This window comes from Lynx canadensis, chromosome D3, assembly GCF_007474595.2.
Source record: "Lynx canadensis isolate LIC74 chromosome D3, mLynCan4.pri.v2, whole genome shotgun sequence".
NCBI classification, from domain to species: domain Eukaryota; kingdom Metazoa; phylum Chordata; class Mammalia; order Carnivora; family Felidae; genus Lynx; species Lynx canadensis.
In genome coordinates, this window is record NC_044314.2 from 36,571,585 (window position 1) to 36,588,817 (window position 17,233).

At 44.9% G+C, this 17,233-nt stretch overlaps 2 protein-coding genes across 6 annotated transcripts in view; one reads left to right on the forward strand and one right to left on the reverse strand.

Annotated features, from left to right (window-relative positions):
- The window catches only part of TPGS2 (tubulin polyglutamylase complex subunit 2), a 70,999-nt gene extending 68,161 nt beyond the window's left edge, over positions 1–2,838 (forward strand). The window contains exon 7 of the mRNA XM_030336145.2: positions 763–2,838. Within this exon, the coding sequence (XP_030192005.1) occupies positions 763–993 (231 nt within the window). The 3' untranslated portion in view covers positions 994–2,838. The remainder of the gene's footprint in view (positions 1–762) is intronic.
- Positions 2,839–12,779: 9,941 nt separating this feature from the next.
- FHOD3 (formin homology 2 domain containing 3) overlaps positions 12,780–17,233 on the reverse strand; it is a 480,663-nt gene continuing 476,209 nt past the window's right edge. For all 5 annotated transcript variants that reach the window (XM_030336761.1, XM_030336760.1, XM_030336759.1 and 2 more), the window contains one exon: positions 12,780–13,372. In XM_030336761.1, the coding sequence (XP_030192621.1) occupies positions 13,290–13,372 (83 nt within the window). In that variant the 3' untranslated portion in view covers positions 12,780–13,289. The remainder of the gene's footprint in view (positions 13,373–17,233) is intronic.

Genomic DNA, 17,233 nt, shown 5'->3' on the forward strand with positions numbered 1-17,233 from the left:
TTAACATTCCATCTTGGAGCTCACTTCCTACAGTACATACAGAGCTGTCCTTTTTAGTGATACAGAATATTCCACTGTATGGATGTGCCTCGTTTATATTACACATCTGGGCAACACTTCAAACATACGATCGCCAGGTAATGCTCATATGCCGCCTGGTATGCCCAGAAGAACTTAGGCTGGGTGGCAATAAATGAGGGATTCAGCTCCATGTATGTATTCATCTGGTGGGCCCCACTTTGCTCAAATGTCGCATAACAGCATCATCCAGTCAACCCTGTGACATCAATAAATGTGATGCTCTTTGCCCAGAAGGGGAAGACAGCACCAACAGGCACCTGCCTTCAGCCAAGGCCTGCTACTGGCCTCTGTTATGCACCTTCCGTGTGAGGAAGGCACTGCCCAGTCTACCTGATGGGCAGTGGCTGGTTTGAGGACAGAACAATTAGAAGAACACTGATGATCTGGGACCTAACATCCCACACTCAGGGCTCACTAGATCAGAAGGAAGGATGTTTACTTACATTCTTAGTCCTCGTGCTGCATTTATTGTAAAGGTTATGAGACCTCATGAAGCAATGTGTGTGCCATCACTTTCACTTAAAAGAAGTACTAACAGATTTTCAAGGCAGTTTTTCAGAAAGCCGTTTGCTCTCTTTGCCCCATCTCCCCAGCCCTCTGTCCCCTGGGTCCCCACTAAAAAGCATAAACAGTGGCATTTCTCCTTAGAATTGTGACCGCTTTCCCAATTCTGCCTTACAGCAATGGTTCAACATGTATAAACCCATCACCTACAACACAAACCTACTCGCAGAAGAGACCAACTCCTTCGTGAACAAGCTGGATCCCAGCAAAGTGTTCAAGAGCAAGAACAAGACCTTAAGCCCCAAAAAGAAAGGGCCTGTCCAGCCTGCAGGTGGCCAGAAAGGGCCCTCAGGTCCTCCTTCCACCTCTAAATCCTCTTTTAGTCCTGGAAACCCTGTCCGCAAATGAGCACCTCCACATCCCTGCCAGCCCCACAGCGATGATTTCCATGCACAGATGGCCCAAGCCTCCGATTCTGTGTGTGGCACCACAGGCCTCTTTTGCCGTCTAAGTGAGCCAAATCCTAGTCCTCTTACTCCTGTTGGCATTAGCCAGGAGTTCAAGGGCATTCTCAGGTCTCCCCCAGAGTCCTTTCCTCACCCCCAGCCTCCAAAAGCTGTGGAGAGCTTCAGAACTTACTAAGTAGCTAAATAATCTGTTCAGGGCTTTCCCCTCTCCCCACCCCCACTCCTCTGCATCCCTCAGCCGTGATTAGAGAAGGCCCCTGAGGAAATCGCTGGTTTTGACCCATGAGACATTAGAACTGTATTCTTCAGTTAGTAACCACTAGCCACATGTGGCTGTTTATATGAAAAATTCAGTTCCTCAATTGCATTAGCCATGTTGTGAGTATTCATATGACTAGTAGATTCTGTATTAGACAACACAGAGATAATGGAACATTTCCATCATCACAGAAAGTTCTGTTGGGCAGCACTGTGTTAGAATATTTTCATGCTGCCCTTTCTTGGTTCATTTTTGTTAGAAAATGTGGATACCTTAATTTGATGGGTCATAATGGTCCATGAAAATTCTTGAGAATACAATTGTACATGTTCTTTTTATTTTTCATAAGTAATTCTCTGCTCCCTTTTCAGATTGCTATAATTTTTTTTTAAGAGGAAGTGATCTGCTGTACTTGAACCGTTTAAAAACAAAAACTCCCAAGTATTGTCTACAGGACTCTTCATAAAGAATTTTGGTAAAACCACTGTTGACAAGAGCTTTCCACCTGCTCTGCCTTCTAACTGCTTCCAACAATTCATGGAGTGGCAGAAAGGGACAAAGAGGGACCAAGCTGTCAAGGATGAGAGCTGAAGTCTTAGTCTTTTAGAAATATTTTTCTTCCAAAACCGATCAAACCAAAGGGAGAACCAATAGCACCAGATAAGTGATTCCAGCCTGTGGCTGCTACTCCAAAACAAGTCAGGGTCAGAAGGGGATTGAGAAGTCCTGTCATCCTCTCCTGTGGCAAGCACCCTTCCTCTAGTGCTTGTTGAGTCCCCTGAGGTACTTTGAAGTCAGGCCTGGCCCCGTTCTGCTTTCCACAGGTGAGGCAGCAGAAGACCCAGGAGGGCAGCAGAGCCCTTCACATCAGCAGGAGCCCTCTTAGGATATAGCAGAGGATGGGGGTTCTGGTGAGGAAAGGAGAGCATGAAGACTCGGGCAGCTAGCTGATGTGTAGGACCCAGCACAGAAGATGTCCAGAAATTAGGAAAATAGTACCATTAAAGGCACTGAAATGTTCTCCCTTTCTTCCATGGTCTCTCACATCTTGTTATGGTGGATTTTTATTTTCTACTTAATACTGTTCTAAGTAACGAAAAATTTAAATTCTAAATTATTAGCATTAACTTTATTCATCTTTGTATTATGCAATTCCAGTTTTAAACTACAACTAGAAGGGCAGTGAACTCGTGTAGAATCATCAAAATTAGATAATTTGCATTTCATAGTTTATGTGCACATATTGTACGTATATGTATTTTGTCCTTACTAGAACACTGGAAACACTGCCAAAACAAAACAAAACAAAAAAACCTATCTCAATTATTCACTTCTTCGTATGTACACATTCTTATTCTTTCAGCTTACTAATGAGTAAGGAAGGACTGAAAGAACTATGGGCTGCCTTTTGTTTTCGTTTTTTCTTGTCATCATACTCAGCATAAGTGGATGGCTAATGAAGTGAGTAAATGGCTAATGACATGAGTACAATAAAAACTTTAAAAAAAAGTAACATGAGTAAAAAAGAATATGACAGGGTTCCATGGTCATTCATGCTGCTTAGAATGCTATTACCTTCTTTTTGCGTTCAAATCAAAGTCTGGTTTAAATAGTGTGGCCTCTTAGGGCTCTCGGGGCCCCACTTAGTTGTAGGAATAACTTGCTTATATTTACTTTGCATCTCCTCTCAACTCCTGCATCACGGGTCTGCTGGAATTTTGTGCATACAGACATCACGAAGGCTCTGAGTGGGTTGGTGAGGAACAGTGGGCACATACTGCATGAGACTTCACTTACAAAACACAAGTTCAGAAACAACATTAAGAACTTCAGACAACAGGAGAGCATTAAACCAAGGGTGTGGCCCATTGAGTGCAGGGCCCTCTGTGCTGCTGCCCTGGTAAAGGAAGGCAGGAGCATTCCTGGGGAAAGACTTCAGACAACATGTAAGCTGAGTGTGCTACATGGGAGATAAAAACTCATCCATGAGATTAATGTTTTGAAACAAAAGCAATTAAAATGGCAGTAGGCTCTATAAATCAGTTGCCCAAGAAAAAGACACTATGCTGGAATCACAAAATGAGAATGAATGGCAGAATGCCATATAATGCATTGATGTAGTTAAGATTGTGCTTAAAGTACCACATCATCACGCTGCTTGAGTCCTATAGCAGGGAAGGACCCAAACCAAGGATATTATGACTTGCATATAATAATCCATAGAATCCCTTGAAGCTGTGCTCCCCAAACTTGAACATGCATCAGTGTCACTGGAGTTGGAAGGAGTCACTAGGAGAGAAGACACTCAAATCCCTTTCCAGACCCACTAAATCAAAATTGCAAGGAAATACAGACATCAGGACTTGTAGTCAGCTGGAATTCTGACAATAATGCTTACCGAGTCTGAAACTTTCTACTTAATGAGTCTAGGTGGTTGTGTCTTCCTTGCATGGAAAAGAACTTCAAGTCTGTTTTTAATCTAGTAAAGCATGTACAATGATTGGAACAGAAGGACCAAGGGACCCTGTGTGAACTATGTATTTTTTTAACTTTTTATTAAGGAGAATTGTAAACATTTACCAAGATATGCAGAATAATGAATCCCATGTACACATCACTTGGTCTCAACAATTCTTATGACCAAGCATGTTTTATCTATATATCTAGTCTTTACCCTTCCAATTTTAATCTTTTTACATAATTCTAAGTTACAGTTTTTTGCATTACATTTTCACAATTCCTCTAAGGATTATGATATATATTGTTTTCTATTCAATACAGTATCCACTCACATGGCATCCCTAGTAGCCGTATTTGTGTAGAATTCGGTCCCCCTCCCCCACCCTTGATCACAGGTGACTGGACAGTGGGTAGATACCAATTTAAATTGACTACACTTTAACCCTTGGGGTCTTGTGACGCATTTTCTTCTTTGGTTTAAGCTAACCCAGACTGCATTGTTTTTCTAGCTAAGCATTCCCTGGCTAGTCCACAGCCTCCATTATGGAGCTATTGTGAAGATTAAATCAGACAATAGATGAGAACTCAGAATAGTCTTTTTCCCTTCTTCCTTTATAATATGACTCCAACCTTTCTTCCCAGCCATTAACTTTCTACATGCACCATCTGGCTCTGCCTCCTGATCCACTCACTTTCCTTCTAAAGCACCACCATGGTTCTCCTTCCATGACTACATAGTTTCCTACCTGCCCGTGCTGGCCAGATGTCCCTGCTCTTCCTCCCAAGGCTCTGCTCCAGTCTCCTCCACGTCGGAGCTCTCCATGAAGCCCTAGTCCACCAGGAGAGCCCTCTCCGGAGTGGAACGCCACATGCCAGTACCACTCAAGTAATCTCAGGTCATCTTGCCTCGTTTCCTGTCTTTGGTGGTTGTTGAGACAGGGACTGTGTTACTGAGGGAAGCCATGCTGCTTGGTGTGCAACTCCGTGAACCATTAAAAAGGATTGAACTTCAGTTAATACATGATTTTGTGCTAAAATATTGAGTTACCTCATTTAAATCAGGATAGACCAGTGGGAACAGACAACCAAGCAAAGCAAGTTAAAAAAAAAGTGCAAATGCTAATTTATTTCAATGCTTATGCAAATTGTGAAAAGGCAGCTACTACTTTAGAGGCCGGACACTCCAGTTCAGCTCATAGACCGCTTCTGTCAGAAGACCTGGCCATCACGAAGTCTGTTGCTGATACACTGCAAAGGTTTTGGCATCCAAACAGTATCTCCCAGACTGCCTCTTGCCACTCACTGGCTGTGGCTGAAAATCTTTTACCAATGTGCCTTGGTTTGTAGTTTCAGAAATGTAGTCTTTGTGATTACCCATTCTTAAGTTTTTTTTACAGCACCTAGTCCCCAGGCCTTGCCCAGTACCCTCCCTTGGTACATGTAGCACACAGAATGAAAGACCATCTAACTGGTGGTCTTCAGTATCCAACCGGCTAGTTTGACATGGATAAAACCTGTTGTGAGCAGACTTCCAGATGATACGGGTGAGATGCAGTAGTGAGGACCAGCCAGAGGGCGACAGGGTGAAGACAGGCACCACAGGAACTGAAGCGGTGCTTTATAAAGCTTTATTGCAAAAGTGGGTTTAGCAGTTGTCAGAGATGGGTGTGTTGGGCCACAACATGTATGACAAGTTCATACAGCCCCGATGTAGACTCAGAGGAGAGTGTGCATCTAGGCAGATCTGTCAGGGGACCACACTGAATACCAATCACATGGCATTCTCTGAGGACAAGAAATCCCAAGGCTTGGAACACAACGTGGGCAGTGGGTAGACCTAGATCTGTAGACGCTGTTTGAAGTTTTTGGAGTAAACATAGTCCAAAGCAGTTTTACACGTAAATTTTACAAAAATTCTCCTTTATATAAAATGAGTATATAGAGTATATATATACAAATGTGTTTTCTTTCATATCCGTGCTCTTTAATACACTAGTGATTAACCACATGTAGCCATTTAAATTTAAAATTCCACTCCTCACGTCTCTACCCACATAGGTTGAGTAACCACGTTCGTCTAGTGGCTACCACACAGAATGGGGTATAGAAATTTCTGCCACCACAGGAAGTTCTCCAGAGCAGCCCTGTCCTAGACCACGCATGACTTATTTTCACCTTATGATTCACAGAATGATTTTGCCGCAAAGCCCCTTTATACCGTACTCTGCTCTGCGCACATTACCTGGAGACACTTTAAGACACAGCATCCTCACATCCTTTCCTACTTTGTATGCTCTTTTTATAACTCCTGGCTCACGGTGAACACCAGGGATGTGCCAGCATGCCACTGCACACCCTGGAAAGGGGGCTGTTGCCCTGGCTGCACAGTGGACTGTGCACCTTCTGGGCTTTGCCCCACGTGCTGGTCAAAGGGCCCAGGGCAGCTCAGCCTCTCAGCGTCTACACAGCGTCTGTCCCTGAAAGCGGATGGAAACGAAAGAGCAGGTTTCTGCATCTTTGAACAGCTCATCTCTGCCCTTACAGGGAACAGGTGGGCCTGATTTGAGAACACTCTCCTGAGCCCAGAAATAAGAAACGTTTCTCAAAGTACCTGCCATTATTTTGGAGATCGGTTACCTCTTCACAGCAGAAAGCCTGGCAAAGGATAGCTTGGAGACCAACCAGAGCAGGGACACAGACAGCCCTCAGAATTCTTAGTTCAAGTCCAACCAAGGGATCAAAAGTTGCAAATGAGGGATCATCTATTCCGGACAAGATTAAACCTCTGGAAAAACCGCTTACCTTTACCACAGCTCCAGTTCCCAACTGTCCACTTTTAAACTTTGTAAATAAGGTTATCCCTTGGGATAGAGGTGGAGGCATAGATTGCATTTACGTGTCTGGAGGTTCCTGAGGCACATCTCCCACGGATGGCTCTAGACCATGGCCACACACAGGTTCTAGAACAGAGTATTGGGATTCCAGAATATAGGCTTATTGAGCAACTTTACTAAGAACTATTTTCCTTTACTGATTCTAAAACGCTACTGTGGCCTTAATTATTATCTCCACAAATTATATTTTAGACCATTTTTTTCATGGGGAAAAATATTAATCCATTAAAAGCAGGAAGAATTCAGTCAAGTACAAGACATTTAAAAATTTGTCTTAATACATCATTTTTTCATAAATATAACCTTATAAAGTTTAATTTAACCCAATCCTTGGTTGGTTTAGGAAGCTGTCGATCTCGGGGTGCCAATTTCAGATGGCTCAGTCAGTTAAGCTTCCAACTTCGACTCAGGTCATGATCCTGCTATTGGTTCGAGCCCCGTGTCGGGCTCTGTTCTGACAGCCCAGAGCCTGGAGCCTACTTTGGATTCTGTGTCTCCCTATCTTTCTCTGCACCCCCCCCCCCACCCTGCCATTCTCATTCTTTCTCAAAAATAAAACATTTTAAAACTTTTTTTAAAAAGTTGTCAATTTCCATAACCTTTACAATTTCAGGACAGTTTTTCTTCCAAAGTGATGCAAATTATTTTTTTCATACCACCTGCTGGGAGGGATGCTGGATTAGAATCCATTTCCTTCCATTGAGTCTGTATTTCTAAGGTTGGGTTGAGCTGGGAATCGACTCTATTCCCTTTGCCGTTTCCAATCTTATGCCTTAATCTTCTAAATCAAGGGCTCTGACGTTGATTGAATTGCTCTAATCCTGTCCAGGTCTACCACCAGCTGCTATGTACAGAGTTCTAGTGTAGATGACCTTATCTAAATCAGTATTATCATCCAGGATGTTTTTTTAAGAGACCAGATAAAGCAGCTATAAAAGCTTTCCCAAGCACCCAGCTCTTCCTGTATAGCTACCATGTTTTTTATTCTTTATTTGAAAGTTGAGGTTTGCAAAAGTATATTCCACTGGGTACACAATTCGAGTATTGTTTGGAAAGGGTGACTGTCTCCATTTCCTAGCCCACTTCCGTTTTCAGAAGCATCTGGCTGTCCCTCATTGGAACCCCTTCAGAGAGCAGTGCAGGTTTAAAAGCATTTTTTTTAGGCAGATGCTATTAAGGGGCAGAGATTCTGAAGGAAAATGAGCTTTCTGTTTTATTTTCCAAAAGCACGAGAGACCATGCCCCTGCTTAGCTGGATCAACGGAATAGTCCCAATTATTGCCATAACTTCTCAAAAGAGAGGAAAACCCACTGCCGACATAGTAATAGAAGGTGCCCTACTTACCTTGTGGTTGATTTAATGTTGTTTATCTGTAACATGCCACACAGGTCCTCTATTTGACCAAAACCCATCTCTTCCCGTTTCCACCTAAATCAGATTAACTTTTAGATTATTTCAAAATGAATAGAAGAAAATGTGTCAAGTAGACCCCAGCTGTCTAGCCCCTCTAATGGGAGATGAGGAGGTGAGTGTCTGCAGGCTTGGTGAGTGGTACATGCAAACCTCTTCCTGCCCCACCAGCCACAAGCAGGGAGCCTGGCGCACCGAGCCCTGGAGGTGCAGTGGGCCTGGCACACGCGGGTCCTACGTGATCCTGATGAACCGCTGGTCACGGTCCTTCCCCACTGATGGCCAGGATGTGCTGTTTCTCATTCTCAGCTGCTCTAATTATCCAGCCGATTTCATTTTCCTGTACATGGAATGCTCTACTTCTAAATTACAGGACGTTTTGGAAGAAAATCATTGTTACTAATCCAGTAGTTAGGACCAATTTCCACTAAGTCAGCAACTGAAAATGGTGTTTGAACTACAAAATCATAAATTGGTACTTCTTCAGGTGGATCATCTAAATACTCTTTTTAAGGGCAATAATTCAATAGTGCTTATTAAGAGAGTAGAAGTGGCTTGGCCCTCACTTGGTTGAGTAGCAGCAATCTGAATAAACTCTCACCATGTGCTTTCACCGGAATGGGAATCATTCTAATCATAAAATCTCAAAAGATGATGCTTTGGAGCTCCTGAACCTTTTCTACTTCTACTAGATGTACGTGGATGGATGGGCAGGGGTGAGGTGAGTGGATTATCAATTACCGATGTGAAATTTGTGCAGGATTACGAACCTTGATCAAAAGGAGGTTAGATGGTGCCGCCACCTGTACACAACCTGGCTGCCAGGGTTTGGGCTTAGTCAAGGTGGGGAAGACTGCCCTCCACCCATGTGCCGCACCCCTGTTCAGTCTGTGCCACAGGTTTGGGCCAGAAGCAGAGTTATTGATATCCAATTACCAGGCCTTCTTAAGGATTCTAGAAGAACAAAACCAGAACTAGCAAAAAGTGACAAGCCAGCAAATATCACTTCCTATCTTTTGCCCTGGGAAAGTCATTCAGCCTCCCTCATGCTCGCTTCTATGTAAGATGAAAATGCAGAATGGCTACGTGGATCCTAGGTAAGAAAATACACAACGAGTATCCACACAGATGCCGTCAATATTTTAGCTCTTGTAAAAATCATGCAGAAAGTCCATCCCCCATAATTGCCTAGCAACAGAATTTTTTTTCTACCAAATAAACTACCTTTTGTGACAGAATTCATGGGGCATTTTAATATCACGCACCCTAACTGCACTTGCAAAGATCTTCCATCATTTCTCTGAGGCAATCGGATGTTTTTATTTTTAGTTACCTCTCTGGCAAAATGTATAAATAGCTGCAGATTAAACCAAATTTTCATTTTAGTTGATGACTACCTCTCGTGGCCCTAAGGGGAGGGATCATGACTCTCCTTTTCCCAGCTGAATCCCCAGCTCCCGGCACAGGGTTACCTCTATAATAAGCCCTCAGTGCCTATTTGTGATAGATGGTTGTAAAAATTTTCTAAAGCTGCCATAACAAATTCCCACCCACTTGGTGCATTAAAACAAAAGGAATTTATTCTCTTACAGTTCTAAAGGCCAAAAGTTCAGCATGAGTTTTACAGAGCCAAAACCAAGGTGTCAACAGCTCTCTGCAGAGGCTCGGGTGGAGAATTTGTTCCTAGCCTCTGTTTCTGGTGGCTGCTGGCATTCCTTAGTATGTGCCCACATCACTCCAATCTCTGCCTCTGTCTTCATAGTACCTGCCCCTCTGTTGCGCATATGAAAGCCCCTCTACCTCTCTCTTACGAGGACATGTGTGATTAGATTTAGGGTATGCCAAGATAACACAGGATCATCTCTCCCTATCTGGATCCTTACTTTATTCACCTCTGCAAAGACCCTTCCTTGTAACATTTACAGGTTCCTGTGATCAGGACCTGTTCTCTTTGGGTGACCATTATTTAGCCTACTATAGTGGTATTTGGTGACACACTATCTCAGGGACATGAGCACAGAAACGGTGGATTTGGGAGCAGTGGACGATGACATAGCCACTCACAGGTTAGGAGCTCAGAAACCAGCTTTCCTAACTCTCCTCCCTGCTATTCCTTCCTGTACTGTGTTCATTGATGGACTTGGGAGAAAACAAAACTGGGTCTTCAGCCCTCCTGGGCCCTGTGCATCCTGCCTTCCATCCCCAAATCCCTCAGTAAGTTATTTTTAAAATAGAAAAACAAAAACAAACAAACAAACAAAAAAAAACAAAAAAAAACCCTTATGATTCCAAAGAAACCAAACCTCAGGCATCTTTAAAAGAGTTCACCCTCCTTTACTGGAAGTTCTGTAACTTCAACCTAACTTAAGAAATACACACAATAATATCTATAGTGATGACGAGCAAGGGTAGCAAAGCATCTCCCAAGGGTAAGGTACCATTCATTCTGCTCCTCAAAGACCTTTCAGATACCTGAACCTCCTGAATTAAAAAAAAACACTAACAGAGTGGCACCTGGGTGGCTCAGTAGGTTAAGAGTCCAACTTTGGCTCAGGTCACAATCTCCTGGTTCATGAGATCAAGTCTCGAGTCGGGCTCTGTGCTGACAGCACAGAACCCGCTTTGGATTCCATGTCTCCCTCTCTCTCTCTGCCCCTCCCCTGCTTGTTCTCATTCTCCTTCTCTCTCTCTCTCTCTCTCTCTCTCTCTCTCTCAAAAATAAAAATAGGGGCGCCTGGGTGGCTCAGTCGGTTAAGCGTCCGACTTCAGCTCAGGTCACGATCTCGGGGTCCGTGAGTTCGAGCCCCGCGTTGGGCTACGGGCTGATGGCTCAGAGCCTGGAGCCTGCTTCCGATTCTGTGTCTCCCTCTCTCTCTGCCCCTCCCCCGTTCATGCTCTGTCTCTGTCTCAAAAATAAATAAACGTTAAAAAAATTTTTTAATAAAAAAAATAAAAAATAAATAAATAAAAATAAACATGGGGGGCCTGGGTGGCTCGGTAGGTCAAGCATCGTCTTCGGCTCAGGTCATGATCTTGCCATTTGTGAGTTCAAGCCCCACATAGGGCCGGCTCTGTGCTGACAGCTCAGAGCCTGGAGACTGCTTCAGATTCCGTGTCTCCCTCTCTCTCTCTCTGCCCCTCCCCTGCTCGCACTGTGTCTCCCTCTCACTCAAAAATAAACAAACATTTCAAAAAAAAAAAAAAGAAAACATTAAAAAATTTAAACACACGCACATACTAACAGAAGCAGCCAGACTAAATAGCAACAAGGAGGGAGGAACTGAGCAACAGGAATAACCTCCCAATTTCACTAAAAACTACTAAACCAAGTTCTCAATAAAATGAGACTCTCTCTACCTGGCTGTAACCCAGAAGTTAGTTGACCTTGGTTGCTTCCTCTGAGAACTTTTTAATTCCTAAAATAAAACTACCTTCAGATTTATTCACTCACCTCCTTCTAAATGTGACCTTTTATTCCAAAGCAATAACTCCGGCAGAAGGCCAAGGTCCCCTGGAAGGACGCGAGGTATCTGTTCACCACAGGGTGCAGCAAGGATGCATCTTCTCTTTGTTTGCACTTCCCCATCCCCAGTGATACACATATCCTTTGTATTCAGTGCTGAGGTAACAGGCAAATGCTCTGACAAACTATGAAATCGTATCAGATTACTACACGTTATTTAGAACCATAAGAAAATAAATATCAATACCCTATGTATCCTTTTCAATAAAGTGATTAAACTCAACTGTCTGTAATATACAGACCTGCTCTTGGCAGATGCCAGGCTTTGCTGGGGTGCTCACATTCATCACCTATTATCTGACCAATACGGGCTTGAAGGAGCGTCCTGTCTCCCAGTAGAGTGGGGGATACAGAAGAGGGAGGACAAGAGGCCTGTGGGGTGAATAGCTTATCTTTAGCTCTTCAGACAACACAACTGCATAGGAACACAGGAACACAGAGTCATAGAGGTTTTCCAAGTGAGGCAAAGATGGAATTAATGGCTTGATCTTTCGGCCCCCAAATACCTGCTGCAGCGGTTTATCTTTTCCCTCTTTCCAGAGACATTCTTCACAGGGAACCGTGCGACACCGGGCTGCGGGGTCCCTGTGGAGGCTCGGCCACCACCTGGGCACCAGCCACCTCAACACGCCTTGCAGTCACTCAGAGCCCCTCGTGGGCAATGCCTGTCCCACTGGATGCCTTAGCTTCTAATGATCTGTACCCAATTGCCAGGGACTGCATTTGTCCCTCCGAGGTACTCTGTAGACAAAATTTTAAATTTCCCTTTTGTTTTGGGGACTTGTTTTTTGAGAAAATGAATTTTTACACATGAAGCAAGGGAGAGAGTGGCAGAATAGTTCAGTTTGTAAGTACTACCCTAATTTTTGCTTCAACACCAGGTTGGACCAAAGCAAAGCTCGCGGATAAGGTGATCTATATGAGGTCACTGCTAACATGTCACACGACAAATACTGATGCCTAATTAATAAGGAGTTACAGAGAGCACATTGTTGGGCACTTCTCACTCTACTAACACACAAAAAAAAAACAGACGACAACAAGAAAGCCAAAGGGCCCGGAGGCCATTCCATGCCAGGGTCCTTCTGATGAACCTGAGAAAAGGTTTGGCTGATTGAGAAGGAAGTGCATCTGTGGAGCTGTGTCAGGCCCTTACACCCGAGAGAAGAAAAGTTTCCAGTTACGGCATTAAACTCTATTTATTTAGTATTTGAAACATGGTGTACATTTATGAATTTGTATAAACATTTAGTACATCTAAAATCCACAACTGGTAAACAATCTGTGCTTTCTTTTTGTGTACAATTTTGGAGTTTACATCTGGATATTTTGGTGTTGTGGAGAGACCCCGTCTGTGAATCTAATCAAACTGCCTCACAGGACCACAGTAACCGTGACAGAAGTGATCTGCTCCTTGCACAGAAAAGGTGTCACGCTTTGGAACTACTAAACCAGGTGTCAAGGAAACCAGAGAAACACAGCTGACACAACGAAGGAAGTGTGTGCGAGAGACTCCAAGAGAGCCCCATCTATGCCCAGCGTGCCATGCGCGGACATTAGAAATATGGACACTCCCCTTCAGAACCTTCGGATGTTAACGTTGAGTCTCTTCCCCTCCCTCATCTGGAGGGGTTCCGTCCAGCAGGAGTTTGCACAATCTTGGACACACTTCTTAGGGTGCCCACAGGTGTCACAGCTGCAACTCTGCGGTGCCAACCAGGCCCAGAGCTCGGGCTTCTTCTGGAGTCAGGCCGCTCTTGAGGGTCCTTCGCACTTCAGCAGCATCCGCAGGTCACAAAGGAATGAGAAGACAGGGGGGTGTTAGCAGCCAGCACATGGTAGTCCGTCTGCCCCACGCCTTACCCGCCACCCCCAAGGATTCCCAGGGTCGTCACGGGGCTCACAGATGCTCAGCCACATCCTGCTTCTGCTGAAGCGCCTGGCCACCTGTCCGTAGGGCAGAACAAATTTGGGGGCTGCAAGAGGCTGGCTTGAAGAGCCAAGTGGAGGGATTGACCTTGTAAGAGGGAAGAAGGGAGGCCCACCCTTACAAGGTTTCTGAGAAACGGGTGCAATAGTCAAGTACAGACGGCATGTGGACCAGTGTAAGGAGTGGATCAGAACTGGAACAGTCACTACAGAGCATAGGAAAACGCAAGTTCCAAAGATTGCAAACGCTAGATAAGATAACCCCACAGATCTACAGGATGAGCAATGATGACCCGGCCCCGCAGAGCAAGGTGTTAACAGAACCAGGCAAGGGCAGCAGTCAGGAGGAGTCTCCCCATGAGCGTTGTGGGTCTTAGTCTCAACTCATCAAGGGGCCTCTGGAGACAATAACCATTGACTCCTTATGGACTGGACGTCAAGGAGCAAACTGCCGAACTTCTGGCTGGATTTGTTAAATGTTCTCTGTGAAACACACAAGGCTCAGGAAGGACCAGTGACCCTCTTCTCTGGGGCTTACAAGTGGCAGGTGGAGGAATGCTCACATCTAACCAAGGACTGCTTGTGCTTAGCTTGGCACACTGGGTTTTCCCATTGTTTAGTGTTGATCAATTTTGACGTCAAAATAAAGGCTGGATAAGGGTGACTGGGGAGGCAGCCGCCCCTTCCAAGACAAGTCCTTTCATTTGAAAGGTTGCCTAATTACATTTCCCTTGATTTCTCAGTTGTATTTGGCCTACTCTCTACAAAAGGTCATGCGGAGTTTGGGGTATTTGCTCTATTTTCAGAAAAGATGTGTTATGGATCTACCTCAATCCTAAATCAACCAGAGGACCTGAGGTGAACACGGCAGGCCCTTGATCAGAATGCAGAGAAACTAAAGCTCACCCTTCATGCCTTCCCATCGTCCAGTGCCAGACCCAATTCCCCGCGCCCCCTGTGACTGGGGGGCCTATAGCCTCCCCCTCGGGGGGGGGGGAGCCTCAGAGGATGCAGACAACAGGATCACAGCTCATGTTCCTGCCAGCAACACCCCATATTCCAGTGCCTTCCCAACCTCCCCTAAGCAAAAGCCCGCTTAGCCCGTGTACAAAGGATCTGAAAAGATCTGGTAGAACGTACAGGGTCTAAGTACCTATTAACAAATGGTTTCTTCTCTCCCAGGAATCAGCACTTTCAACAGGAGCCAACACCGAACCCATCAATTAGTCAATCAACAGATACTTAATAGAAAACCTACTGTGTTCCCAGCACTTAAAGAACCGGAACACCAACAGAAGACTCAGAGACATCAAGCATGGATTGAACACAAATAGAGACACAAAGATCTGTGCCTAAAGTTGCCCTCAAATCATGCCACCCCCACACTACTGTATTTCCAAGCCGAGCTCTGGGCTCCTAAGCCATCCATCTACAGCCGCTCCTGCACTGGCTCACCCTTCCCCCCACCCTTGGCCCCTTGGGCTCCAGACTGTCTAACTCGTCCAGACAAAATGTTTGGCTCCAGAGCCTTGGCTGGAGGCAGATTGCGTTTAACTGAGTAATGGAATTTGTTCTATGGGGCAGCAATAAAAATACAAGTTTGTAATAACCTTTTATGTTCTTTAAACACTCCTTCAAGTGTTTGTCAAAGAAAGATAATTTTAATAAGGCAGAAAAGAAGATAAAATATTTCTCATTCTTGACAAGGACTGCTAAGACCTCTCTTCCAAAACACAAAATTCTGCCTTGAAGAAGTCCAGGCTGCACTAGCAGGGCATCTTAAATTTCATAAGTCGCAGAGGTGGCGAGGACATGTGTCTATGAACTGTAATCTTTGAGTCTTGAGGTGTGCGTGCTTGGCCAAATGACGACAGAAGGCTTCACGAACTGATGGGCATTTAGAGATGCTCCCCTAACGTGTTCACGCATTTGCTTTTATCTGTAACTGCGGTGTTCAGTTCAGTTCATGTAAATACTTGAATAAGGACCTTGGCACCTTACAGGGTGTGCAGTGATCTCCTAATTGATATGGGCATTGGACCAGCCTCTCTGAGACAGGCTCAGGGAATAGAACAAAGCTTACTAGAACAAATGCTACCTTAGCCTCGCTGCCTGACTGTACAGAGTGCGCCCTTAGCCTGGTAGCCTCCTCTCAGGTTTTATGGGCCAGACCCCCTGGGACCCTCCCGTGCCCCCTCTGCCTGGGTTCAGGTGTTCTCTGCTGTGGTTTCAGAAAAGCCAGTATTGGCTAGGTACATTTGCTTGTCAGCTGTGTCCCTAGAAAGGTATTCATAGAAAAACCTGCCCCATTAATGGAATCCTACTTTCTGTGGGACTTCATGACAATTGAGATAAATTCTCTAATAAACATAAAATAAATAAAACCACCTCATAATAAATACAGTAAATAGATTAACCCCAAAAGACCTTAAGAATCTGAACCCTTCCTCTGTTAAAAAGTCAAAGTTAACTCACATTACCACTTGAAGAGAGGTGTGAAATGAAGATAGTTGAAATCAGCTTTGTGCTCCCTCCCCTCCCCTCCCCTCCCCTTTCCTTCCTTCCTTCCTTCCATCCTTCCATCCTTCCATCCTTTGGCAAATGTTATTTGAGCCTCCACCCTGAGCCAATATTGTAGTCAGGGAGGCAGGGGGGCTGATAGGGACATAGTATGAGAAGAATTGCTCAGGGTAGCAGACCCTGTCTGGATAGAGTGTTGGCTCTCAGAAAGTTTCTGGAAGGCAAAAAGGGACAGAGGACATAAAACGAGGGGACCAGCAAAGGCACTGGCAGGTTATGGAACCTGTACGATAGAAACAAGTCTTCTCTCAAATAGGGGATTTCTCAAGTACTAGGCTGGGGGCAGGCTGGCATATGTCTGATAAGATAATGTCTGGGCCCCTCTCCACCCCCCCCCTCATTCCCGCTTCTCGCTTGAATGCTCTGGCTGCAGTGTAACTGCTCCCCAGCCTGTCACATGTGACTGCCTTCCCTCCCTGCAGCCGCTTAACAGAGAACAGACCGTGGAAATGTTTATCCCTGTCTGCCTTGCAGCTCTTCCATAGACGGCAGGGGTCACTTTGCTGGCACCAGCAGCCACTCGTTGCCCCAGGCACTTGTGACAGCTCTCACGATGTGGCAGTGACAGCAGTGGGATCAGACACAGGAGTACCTCCGCTGTCAACATGCAGCACAAGGGCGTCTGGGGACCCAGGGAAAAACCATAAGCTCCTTTTCTCTCCCCACCCCCAGCACAGAAAAAGCTTTTAATTCTACAAAGTGCTCTCGGGTGAGTCTTTGCAAAAAGGAGTTGAATCTGAAAATAACAGTGGTCTACAGCCTGCAGAATAATAGCAGCCTGCATCTACTGAGGGTTAACCTGGATTATTCCATTTATTCACTATGGAAACCCTATGAGAAGTGTCCTGTTATTACCGTTCCAGCAAGTGAGCAGACGGCATAGAGAGATCAAGTCCCTGGCCCAAGAGCACACAGTAAGCGGTGCAGGAGGATTTAAGCCAGGACACTTGAGACCCAGCCCACCCTAGAAACAGCTGTACCCTGCTGACGCCTAGCAGGACACATTCTGACAATTTTTCATATCTTATGGGACATGCACTGAGTTTCGCTTCCATATGCCAGAAATCCATTTGTATTCTTTTACCTTTATTAAAAAAAATTTTTTTTACATGTATTTATTTTTGA